Raw genomic sequence first — 12396 nt, forward strand, 5'->3', positions numbered from 1 at the left:
AATTCTAGTCTCATAAGATGAGGTATTCGTTTTAAAATGTTTAGAGCTCAATCAGTTTATGAACAAGCATGTTTCATCTTATTGAAATTGGGAAGAAAGAGAATGATGAATTTTGTTTCCATAAAAACAAAGACCATATAATCTCAGAGTTTTGTGTCATACTGATAAATTACAATTTTTTAACCTTTTTTTTTAAGTATTAAAATCTAAGCCTAAATTAGAGTTAACCTATCACCATCTTGAGCCTCAAGAATTTTACGATTATTGTTATTAGACATATTACAACAGTAAAATACAATAAGAGCGACCTTGCTTGTATGCAAGATGAGTTTTACACTCATCAGTAGTACAATAATGTATAAAAATAACAATTTTCTCTAGAAAAAAGTTTAAAAGAAAAATATGCTGTAAAAGTTACATTAAATATAAAATATTTTCTGTGAGGCTTAAGTAGTTTTAACTTTAAAACAGGCTTTGGGATATTGGAAATTTGAATACATACCTCTACTTTGTAATGAATTGTTTGAACATTTATGCTGATTAAGTGTAAAAATATGCACTAAATATGAGTTCATTTTGCAATCTTGACAAACTAAGCATATAATTATCATTTGGAGAAGTTGGGTTTTGAAATAAACATGAAAAATATGTGTGAAACTGTTAAAATGTTGAAGGAATTTGATAAAATGATATGAAAGATCATTAGAATAGATAGAAAAATGCATGATGAAAGTTTCTGATTTCCTTCCAGAATTAGATAAGCACTGTGTGCATAGTGCACGTATGAGAAAATAATTTTGGGTACTGTAAATTGGAAGATGTGTTTCAAAGTGTAACAAACTCTGTCAGAAGTTTAGGAATAGAAATAAGTGTGTAGCATATAGGGTTCAAGGCTTAAATGAAAGAGTACTAGGACTATACTGTGAGCAACAGGTGGGCGATTTGGATTTGTTTGGTAATTTTCAGGGTAATGGTGAAATTTTCATTTGAATAATCCAGTCTTTATATTCCACCACTTTATTAATACAGGAATGTATTGTACCTTAAAATTACAATCAAAACTGAAGTAGTAAGTGTTATTATGTATACATATATATACACATATAAGTGAAACTGTAGGAAAGAAGAGAGGATTTGTTGCCATATTTGGAAAATTGTCAGAGTACTGTGTAAGTTAAAAAAACATGTATTGAGCTTGTATAAATTTCACAAATGTATCTGACTGCATTTTTTGTATAAATTTTATCACTTCAGTTATGTGTTACTTCATTTTACAAATAAGTATATAAATTGAAGAAAAGTTTACTCAAACTTTGTTATTACTACAGTCCTGACTGGATGGTGTAAATTAGATTGCATGATCAGAAATTTCATAATGAGTTTAGGTCTCAGTGATGCAGTTGGAAATTCTGTTGTATAATGACTGGATAATTCAGGTTGGGTAAATTGTATGCAATCACCAGTTTCCATTTCATTAGACTAAGCAGAAAGATATTTAAGAATGTCTGAAGGATTTCTTTAATAATCATTAACACTAAACTTTCATAGTGGTGAGGGTATTTGGGTATAAATAAATTAACAGTATGCCCAGTATATACATATATACACGTATAATTCAAGGACAACAAGACTGTCTCATCCACTATAAGAAACCCAGAAGTTAAACACAACCGTTATTATTCAAATATTTATCATGCCTTACCCTAAACTATTTTAAATTAATTGAATCTACCACATTTGAAGTCAAAAGTTTTTTCAAAGGCCAACTATCTTGTTAGAAAATTAAAGCTGTTTTGACATATTATTATTACCCTGCCAAAATTCATACTTGTACCCCCCAATTTTTACCTTTCTGACCATGTACCCTCCTATTCTTACCTTTCTGACCATTAAATGGGAAAAAAAAGTCCATGTATCAACACTGTTAATTATTTTTTAAAAACACCTCACTCAAATTCTCTGCCACTCTTGTTTTGTCAACAATTGTAATCTGTCTTAGCATGAGAACCTTTTCATTCTGGGTACTAACAGACCTCCTCTGAAACATTCTGAATAAATTAGTGTTCTTTCTGAGGTTAGGAGACAAAAACTGAACACAGTAATCCAAATGTGGCCTAACCAGATACCGATACAATGACATTATAACCTTTTTAGACTTGTATTCACTATTTCTGTAGATACAACTTAAAATAGTACTTACCCTACCACAAGTAACAGCATGTTGTTTGGATGGCATAAGAGACTGATAAACTAGAATACCAAAATGTTTTTCTTCCATCAAACTTGCAGTTATTTCAAAATGATACTCATAATTCCAACTGCAATATCCCATATGCATTATCTTGCATTTATTATAATTGACAGCCATCTGCCATTTATTTGACCAAATGATCTGAATCCTTTCTCAAAGCAGCAACACCCAAAACTTTAATATTATTAGCATATTGCAATAATTTATTGACCATTCCTTCATCTGTCTTTGACATCAGTTAAAAATAATATCCAACTTCAGGTTACCCACTAAGACAAATAGATTATAACATCCTTTGGAAAAATGTTGTCATTCATTCTAATTTGTTTTAAGATCATTGCAAGGATCACTAATGAACAGAACCTCTGCTTAAAAGAGTCTTTTAATTCATAAACCAAAGTATGATATCGGCTGAGTTAGTTCTGAAAACGTTAAGGTTAAGGCTCTAATATGCATCATTTAAAAGCTTAAATTTGCCTATTACATAGGTTAAAATCTTTGAACTGCTAAAATCTATAAGTACAACCCACATATAGTCAGTTGATAGCATTGACTACCATTTTTTGTCATATTTTCCAACATAATGCAGTTCACCGTTGATATAAAGAACCACCCTTTAAGAAAGCTATTATTTCTAAATAACTTTTATAACTTATTATCATTGTTTTCCTGATTTAAACAAATTTGACAAAATTGAAAGACTAAAACAATTTTTTAACTTGTAGTTTCATGAATTTTTTTCTAATCTCCCAATTGCTCTAACTATCCTGTCTATTTATATCAATTTTAAAGCTCTCTCATCACGATGCATGGGTACTTTAAATTTTTTTAATGAATTTCTATGGAGATTCCTAAACATCATTATACCTAGCCTGCTCAAGTGAAGCGTATCTGTAGTATATAATTTATCATTACCTGAAAGTTATCTCATATGTTCAACCAGCTTAGCTGTTGCTGTAAACATATCTTTTATGATCTTTTATTTAAATTTTTGGTCCCACTAACTCTGAGAGTGCACTCATTAAAGTGCCACATGTTTGTCTCTGTACCCCTTAAATCTTTGGTCTCACTAACTCTGAGAGAGCACTCATTAAAGTGCCACATCTTTGTCACTGTACTCCTTAAATCTTTGGTCCCACTAACTCTGAGAGAGCACTCATTAAAGTGCTACATGTTTGTCTCTGTACCCCTGAAAGATTTTATTTTTTAAGCAGCTTTTTTGATTATCCTTTAGCAGCATCATTCATTCCTTGATGTACTACAAAAAGAGAATGCTCTTTGGTACCATCAAGTAAACTGTCAACACACTATAATGTCTGAACACCAGGAAAGTAAATCCTATATGTAATCTTTCTGTGCTCTCCATGCAACCATTTTTATCAGTATAATTAATAATAAAATCTCCCATTTTATTATCTTATATACAGTAAGTAACCAAATGTTGAAATGTATATAAAGACTGATAGTTTAGTGCTAACAGAACTTACCTCTTTAGCCATAACTATTTACTGCTGTGTATCCATGCTAACCCACTACTTCTCACTCTCTCTGTTACAGCAACTTTTACCCTAATTTTATTATTTTCTTGTCATTTTTCCCATGATTACTGCTTCTTGTTTATCTCCCTCTGACAGCAATCTTCCCCTTAAATTTCTTGAATTTATCCTGAAGTAAGCAAGCTCTGTAATTGTGCATGCAGATTAGTGTATCATTAGATGGTAACCAAGCCCACAGTTATGAAATATAACTCAGTTTTGCTACATATTGCACACTATAAACTCTACTGTACTTGTTTCTGAACCAGCTCTAACCATATCGAAATTAGTTTCCATCTTTGTTAATACTATCATTGGTTTACAACCCAGTATTTGTAAATTTACCTAAAATGAAACTATTTCACAGTTTAAGACAACAATACATAATTTCCTGAACATTTAAAGGATGGAAAATAATTTGTACTTTATTTTTTCTTTAGGGGTGAATGTACAGTACAAAGATAGCTTTGAAGGAACAAACAGTCCCATGTTATCCGTAATATCATGTTAAATAACTATAACATTGTTATTCTTTGATAGATTGTTTAAGCAGAGTATTCATGGTGAAATTTTGCAGAATGAACGGCAACTACTTATTCTGTCTTCACAACATGCAGTTGCCGTCCATTCTGCAAAGTTTCATTATAAAGTAACTTTTCTTTTTGCAGTTGAATAAATTATCAAGGACTTCCAACATAGGATCATATCAGTATTTTATTCAAAATTGCTTAAACATTGATGATAAGTTTTAACATTTATAAAATCATGCTGTAAAATGTTGGACAGTGTTGTTTTCTTTTGTACATAACTAGGCATTTTCAACATTTTTTTTTTGTTCAACTCCCACCTAGTATCTTTTAACTGGAATTATTAATTGGATTATGTTTATTGTGATGACTCTTAATCTGTTTCTGTTGGATGATATTCAAAATGTGAAGGTTAATTTGAATTTTTTTAAAGAAAAGTTTATTGGAAAGGACATTGAAAACTTCACAATAGTTAAACTTTAAAATGTTAAGAACTATTTTGAAAATGTTAAACTTATTCCAACAATCGTATTTTTTTGTGAATGTAAATCTTCTCAATGTAAGTGTTTTCATTAGAAACATGGATACTGAAAAGAAAGATGCCACACCAAAAACAGAGGTTTCATACAATTGGGTAGACATCACTGAAGACTTTTTCAAAGCAACAGAAGGTAGGTTTTATATTATATATATATATTTATATACAATTTTCTTTGGCTAGCTTTTTTGAAAATCATACAAAGTTACTTTTTTTTTGTTAAAACATTATTATTTTGTATTATGTATGAGGTTTAAATAACTTGAATCATATTAGTTAATTAATGTGTTTGATGCTAAATATCAGTATCACATACTTTAGCCAAAGATGTTCTTGACTTTTATGGAGAGTTTTTGCAAAACTTGGTGTCATCAAGAAAGCTTTAGTTTATTTCTAAACTAAGGTACCTAAGTTACATTTCTTTTTAATTTTGCGCAAAGCTACACAAGGGCTATCTGTGCTAGTCGTCCCTAATTTAGCAGTTTAAGACTAGAGGGAAGGCAGCTAGTCATCACCACCCACTACCAACTCTTGGACTACTATTTTACCAATGAATGGTGGGATTGACCATCACATTATAATGCCCACATGGCTGAAAGGGCGAGCGTGTTTTGGTGAGACCGGGATTCAAACCCATGACCCTCAGATTACGAGTTGAATGCCTTAATTATCTGGTCATGTGAGGTTCCCTAAGTTATGTGCAATCCAGAAATCATAATTAAAGGAAAACTGCACCTGGAATGTATCTTTATGTAAAAGTATTATGTCTGTTTAAATATATGTGAAGGCTAAGGAAAATAATTGACATAAAAATAACAATAAAACATGACTAGCGCTGCATGTTATGTGGGTAAAAATCATGCACGTGCAGGCCTACCAGTGAACTTTTAAAACCCATGTAATTGTTCAAGGAGCCTGTAATAGTACACAACATATTAGTTTTAATGCCTTCTTCTTGTAGAAAATGTACATTTATGGATTTCTTTTTTCTTTTCACTTCAAATGAGTATGGAAGGTTAAGAAAACTTCACGTGTGGATGCTTCATACATGTGTATAAAAGCTCAAATGAGTGAACTAAATGAATATTTTCAGTTATAAGAAAGATTGCCATCAGATGTTAGTAGGAGAGGATAAACAATTGTGTTTGAAATTTACACTTGTTATTTTTGTTTTGCATAATGTACTCAATTCCATCTTTGTTGCAATAGTTTTTGCTAAAAGTAACCAGTATTTCATTCAATTTCACACTGTCATTTATCATATTTGTCCATTATTTTTAAGGCTTTTCAGTAGCAGACTCTGCCAGAAAGTATAAATGTATGTTCTCTGACAAGTGGGTTTACTGCTTCAAAATGTGAAATTTCAAGTTTTCTAAAACCTTGTAAAGAAATGGGTTTTCTTTTCATCCTTCACTATATATTTTACTGTTAGATTTATTAACCCCTTAACTGGTGATCTACCCATTGATTAAACTTTCACTCAACAGGGAATTATTTTACTGTCGAATGTGGTATAGTTAATTAGTTAATTGGCTTTTGCATGTTGTGTTTCTCCTGGGGAAGATGAGTAAACTCATCTTAATGTCATTTGACCATTTCTGAAATGGGAGGCTGTTTTATCTTGTCTGAGCAATTATTACTTCTTTTATAGCTGTTCTATGCTGGTTACTGGATGCTTTTGTTATATTGCTAAGTACTGATGGTGTAATTCAACAGTTTTTTACTGCTGAATTAATAGCATCAAACAGATCTTACACTGTAACACAGCTGTAAACACACAGCTGAATCAGTTTTGATTGCAATTATAGCTTGTGATGATTTGTTATCATCAGATTCTGAAATTGATGCCAAGCCTGAATGTGATGTTGATAGTTTGGAAGGTGAAAATCACCATACTCAGACTCGGCAACAGTTTTAGAATATAGTGATAAAATTTAATTATTACCAGCTGAAATGTCAGTCAAAATTGATATAGCTTGTGCTTACAACGTCCATTTGATGCATTTATTGCAGTGATAAAAAATTGCTAAATTACACCAACAGTATTAAAAAAAATACTATTTGTAGTAACAACGTGTTTGATACAAGAATTCTCTTTCAGAACTATAACATTGAATGTTTAGAAATTATTTACTGAGATGGAAATGTTTAAATCTGGCTCAGTTCTGCAGAACTTTGTAACAGTTATTTAGAACTACCTACTAAAGGATGTAACTGTTTATTAAAATAAAACTCTTTTAGAAAATTATGAAAACAAACAGAAGGATTAACCTTTTGACATTTTAAACTGTAAACAAAATTCTCTATGCTCCAAATTTTTTGTGGGTTCATAAGAGAAGGCTCAAGAGAAGACAGAAAAAAAATTTTTTTTTTTAGAACTCATGTGGTTGAAGAAAGGTAAAATCCTGATATTAAATATGGTTTAGAACAAACTATAATAATGTAATTTTATATTTTGTGATTTTGTTGGAGAACAAGGATAATGAGAAGAGAAAGTCAAACTCTAAAGGTAGGTAGTTAGCAGTAGTATAGTTAAAATAAATTTGACACCTAATTTCTAGTATTACAATATTGAACACTAGCTACCAGGTAATTGCTGTTTTTTTGTGTTTTTTTTCTAGAAATGAAACTTGGAGAATTGCTTCATGATGAAATGTGAGTTGGAATATCCATGTGTTGTAAGAGAATTATTATTTAAAAAGTTAATTAAAGTTCTTTAAAGTTTTAGTATTTTTGCTGTAGGATTAATATTTTTCACCACAGTAGTGTCAGTTTTGCATTACTTATAGTGCTGTTTAAATGTTTGATGTGGTTGATGTAAGTTTTTGTAATTCTGTTTCTAAGTACTCATGACTGAAAGTAAAGGTAAATGTGTAATTGTACATCAGCAACAATACATATACTGTATCAAGTGCTTACATGCCCTTTAACCCAATACCAGGACTCATCAGATCCACTAGAATACAATGGATGTACTAGGTGCAATGCTGTGCATATATCGTTAGTTTTTTAGTTTCTATGAACAGTTGTTTCAGTGTGAATCAAACTAAGTGTGTGAATTACACACAACATCAGCTTTATTTAAGCCAATTACAAATGAGAATTGTTATGGTAGGGATAAGTAACACAGCTCTTGTTTTAATGCAGACTTTATACCAAAGAAAGTTTAGGCTGCTAAATCATTTTACTTTTATGAAATATTGAACAGGCTTATTGGATATTCTCTATAGTTTGAATAAATTCTATTTTTAGTTTATATACCTACAAAAGTGTAGCCTTTTTCATGTTATTATATGAATTAATTTATCTTCACGTACACATGTCTAAATGCTGTATAGTCTTATAGTGCTTGTGGATCATCCAAACACTAAGAAAACTGTTCTTTTAGGAAAAACTTTGTATAATAATTAGTAGTGAAATCTTAAAGTAACATTATTAAATGTATATTTTTTATTAAGGTTTGGTCTTTTTGAGGCTATGTCAGCAATAGAAATGATGGACCCTAAAATGGATGCAGGAATGATGTGTAACCGAGGGAACAAAAAAGTGATGAATTTTGATCAAGCACTGAAAGTTAGTTTTCAAGTTATTTTCATGTATAAAGTAATTTAATATGTTTTATATCAGTTCATATTGTGAGTGTATCTTTCAACAAAGTGGACAGGAATCTGTGTATTTTGGTGCTATAAACCTAAGTATCTGTGTTTTTTCTTCTCTACGATCATGCCGTACATATTGTTAATACCAGCTTCTCATCTTTAAAACATACATTTTTCAAGATTGTTCACATGTGTAATAAAGTGATACAAAAAAATTTAATTGTTTATTAGTAATTTCAATAAATCAATCGTCACTTCTACTTTGACAACTGTAGTGTGTTGTTGTTTTATTTTGAAATCTGAATTTCTATTTATTCTGTCTCAAATTATTGTTATAACATTTTGTAGTTTTGACTCTGTGCAATTACATTTGGTTTGCTATTACTGTGTGAGTACTACTCAACTGACTTTGGACTATCTTTATTGTTTTTTTATGGTTTCATCAGCTTTTGTAAAATTAATTTGATCACATACTGATCAACATTTTTCTTGGGTAATTTTTATTTTCAAGTTTCAGTCCAGTTATTGTGATATCTCATTTTAAGGACATAACTGGAACAGCATTTTCCACATCTGCTAGTTTTCTTTTTGCCTCATTTTTAGTATGAGTTTCAAACATTTGAATTTCAAAAATGGTTTTACCTCCCCTCATCTAAAACTACTCCAATTCTGTTCTGCCCTCTAAGCACTGCTAACATATTTTTGTTAACAGTACACCAGTCTCTTATACCAGTATTCTTTTTTTTTTTTTTTTTGCTCCAGGAATTTGCACTTGTTGATCACAATATCTTATGCAAGGCATTTTCAGTGCTTATTTTGCCAAGATAAACTGCATTTGACATTCTCCAGTGTAATCCACAGCACTGCCCTTGGCACACACTTTTACAAGCCCATTGTCACTTGCACACTAGACCTTCTGTGTTTGTTCATGCTGTGCTATTTCAAGTCATAATTATACAGAACATCTCCACTAATTTGATGTTGTATGTTTCATTCTTGAATGCATTGTTGCCTGTCAATTCAGTTCCACCCTCTTTATGTCATTGTGTCAGTTACTGGGTGAAGAGCATATCTGTGCCAGAAGTAGTGCTATATTTTACAGGTGTGCTTTCCTTTTATATCCCTGTGCACACCTATTCTTTCAATGCATTTGCTTTCCCTTTGGTTGGATATTAATGCATCTTCACTGGTTCCTCAACCTTTACAACATGGGATTCTAGCTTTGGGTGAGAAGAGGTAAGACTGTTTTGGATGTTAACATTTTCTTACACTAAATGTATTTCCAGTGGATACTTATCTCCACTCACCCACTTCCCATCATTTCTCCCTCCTGATATGCCAGTGCCTTTGGTTTGTACCTACCAGTTCTGAAAAGTGAGGATTGTTTTAGAACAGCAGAGGGAGTTAGAGCTGCACTAGTATAGATGGCTAGTGTAGTATGATTGGTCGAGGGAAATTGCATGATCAGCATCTGTTCTTAAATGATGTAAAACTGATAGGGTATAAAAGACTGTTGAGATGTTAGTGAAATATTCTTAACACTGCTTAGAGGGAGGACCAGGATAGAGATAGCATTGGGCAAGAGAAGGTATCAATAATGAAAAATTCATTTCCAGTGTAAGAAAATGTCAACTTTTGTGAAATGTCTTGCTTGATCTAACTTATCTCCTGTTAGTATTAACTTTTGCAAGTTGTTTCACAGCTTTTTTTCCCCTGATTGCTAAGCACTAAAACATTGGATTTACAAAGATAAAAATCAGGTTTTGATAACAGTGATGTGAAAATCACAGATAGCCCATTTCATAGCTCTATGCTTTACAAGAAATAATATCAACTGCTTATATTTACATAAGAAATCTAGATTATTAGTAACTATTAATAATTTTAGCTGTATTTGTTATTCTTGATACTTCATTGGTTAAGCTTTTTTTATATCATATTCTGTCATTGCTTGTATATTTCAGCTAGTTCATGGAGTTCAGCTAAAACTGTTTCTGGCTGCATGCTTTTTTCAAATTGTCCAGGTGTCCGTGAGGAAGCAGTGGTTTTGGCACTAATTTACTTGTTTATAAATAAAATCTGTAACAGTTTTCACTAACTTCATTTTTCTTAGTATATTTGCTGTTTTTTTTTAAATATAATGCTGTATTTACTTCTTATTGCACATTTGGTTATTCATTAGGCCTAAAATTTGTGATAAAAATGTTGTAAGGTATAGATTATTTTTTACATTAAGTTTTATTTGTTATTTCAGATTCAAATACAGAAACATGTAAATATAGCATCTGAAATCTGTCTTTTGTCTGCTATAATTTGTTGCCAAAAAATCTTTTTTTTCTTTTTTTTTGAGTACCAGAACTCGTCAGTTGAACTGGATGATGAATGACAAAAGATTCTGTAACACAATATAGTGGGTTCAAATCCTCGTCACACCAAACATGCTTGCCCTTTCAGTTTTTGGAGCATTATAATAAATGTTTTGGTCAATCCCACTTTTCGTTGGTAAAAGAGTAGCCCAAAAGTTGGTGGTGGGTGGTGATGACTAGCTGCCTTCCCTCTAGTTTTATGCTACAAAAATTAGGGATGGCTAGTACAGATAGTCCTCATTGCACAAAATTCAAAACAAACAAACCAAATATAGTGTAATGCTGTAAAACTTACTTTTTAAGTGGTAGAAGCTGGTGAAGAATTATAAACCAATAGATCTAGAATTTGTGATAAAAAATATATAAACTATAAATGTGTTTTCCATATTTTTCTTTATTTGTCTATTTAAGATTGAAATACAAATTAAGAGGAATGAGAAAAAATATCTGATGTTAAACAAAATGTCTCTTGGGCAGTGATTTATGGAAGATAGATATTATTCTTACATCTAAAATGAACAAGTTAAGATGTGTCTCTTGGGCAGTGATTTATGGGAGGTAGGTATTATTCTTACATCTGAAATGAACAAGTTAAGATGTGCCTCTTGGAGAGTGATTTATGGGAGATAGATATTATTCTTTCATCTGAAATGAACAAGTTCAGATGTGTCTCTTGGGCAGTGATTTATAGGAGGTAGATATTATTCTTACATTTTGAAATGAACAAATTAAGATGTGTCTCTTGGACAGTGATTTATGGGAAGTAGATATTATTATTACATATGAAATGAACAAGTTAAGATGTGTCTCTTGGACAGTGATTTATGGGAGGTAGATATTATTCTTACATCTGAAATGAACAAGTTCAGATGTGTCTCTTGGGCAGTGATTTAAGGGAGGTAGATATTATTCGTACATCTGAAATGAACAAGTTGAGATGTATGTGGGAAAAAAAATCCAGTATTCAAAGCATAATGTATAATTTTGTTATTAATTTGTTTTTGAATAAACAAACATTATATATTTGGTTTACAGTCTATGTCATCTTATTACCTGGTTGTAGCTAAACAGTTTAAAGCCATATATCTAAAAAGTTAAGCTCACATGGAACTACACTGTTAAATTCAGTTAATAGGAGTTTATCAGTAACTAGCTGTCAGTAAGAAGTCTATACAATTCACTGTATACTTGTGCCATACTTTTCTTGGCTAATAACATGAAGCAAAAAAGTAGTGGAGTTCAAAGTGTACATGCCACAACCGTGTACAGAGTGCCATTCATTATGGTATTTGCATATGATTTCATTGTTAGCAGCTATTGATTTTACCCTATGCTGTTCATTGAGCAGTAGTTTATGGTAGTGGAAAGTAAATACCAGATACAACGTGCAGGGATACTGTAAAAAAAATGCAGAAATGAATTTTATAGGTTCTAAAGGCTATGTAAATACAATATACAAACTGTACAATACATAAATTTATTCTCAGAGACTAATGGCATTAATTCATAGGATATTTCTTGAGTAAAATTTCTGATATTTTGTGTACAAGTGACTTGTACTGTTATATTACGTAAAACTT

The 12396-nt window shown here is 31.2% G+C and overlaps 1 protein-coding gene across 3 annotated transcripts in view; it reads left to right on the forward strand.

The window, feature by feature from the left end:
- Naa35 (N-alpha-acetyltransferase 35) overlaps positions 1-12396 on the forward strand; it is a 38969-nt gene that overhangs the window by 588 nt on the left and 25985 nt on the right. For 2 of the 3 annotated variants that reach the window (XM_076480270.1, XM_076480289.1), the window contains exons 2-4: positions 4890-4984; positions 7473-7506; positions 8310-8424. In XM_076480270.1, coding sequence (XP_076336385.1) covers positions 4890-4984; positions 7473-7506; positions 8310-8424 — 244 coding nt within the window. Of the gene's footprint in view, positions 1-4217; positions 4283-4889; positions 4985-7472; positions 7507-8309; positions 8425-12396 lie in introns of those variants that run through there. The other variant, XM_076480279.1, reaches the window with a different exon arrangement.

This window comes from Tachypleus tridentatus, chromosome 2 (genome assembly GCF_004210375.1).
Source record: "Tachypleus tridentatus isolate NWPU-2018 chromosome 2, ASM421037v1, whole genome shotgun sequence".
NCBI lineage: Eukaryota > Metazoa > Arthropoda > Merostomata > Xiphosura > Limulidae > Tachypleus > Tachypleus tridentatus.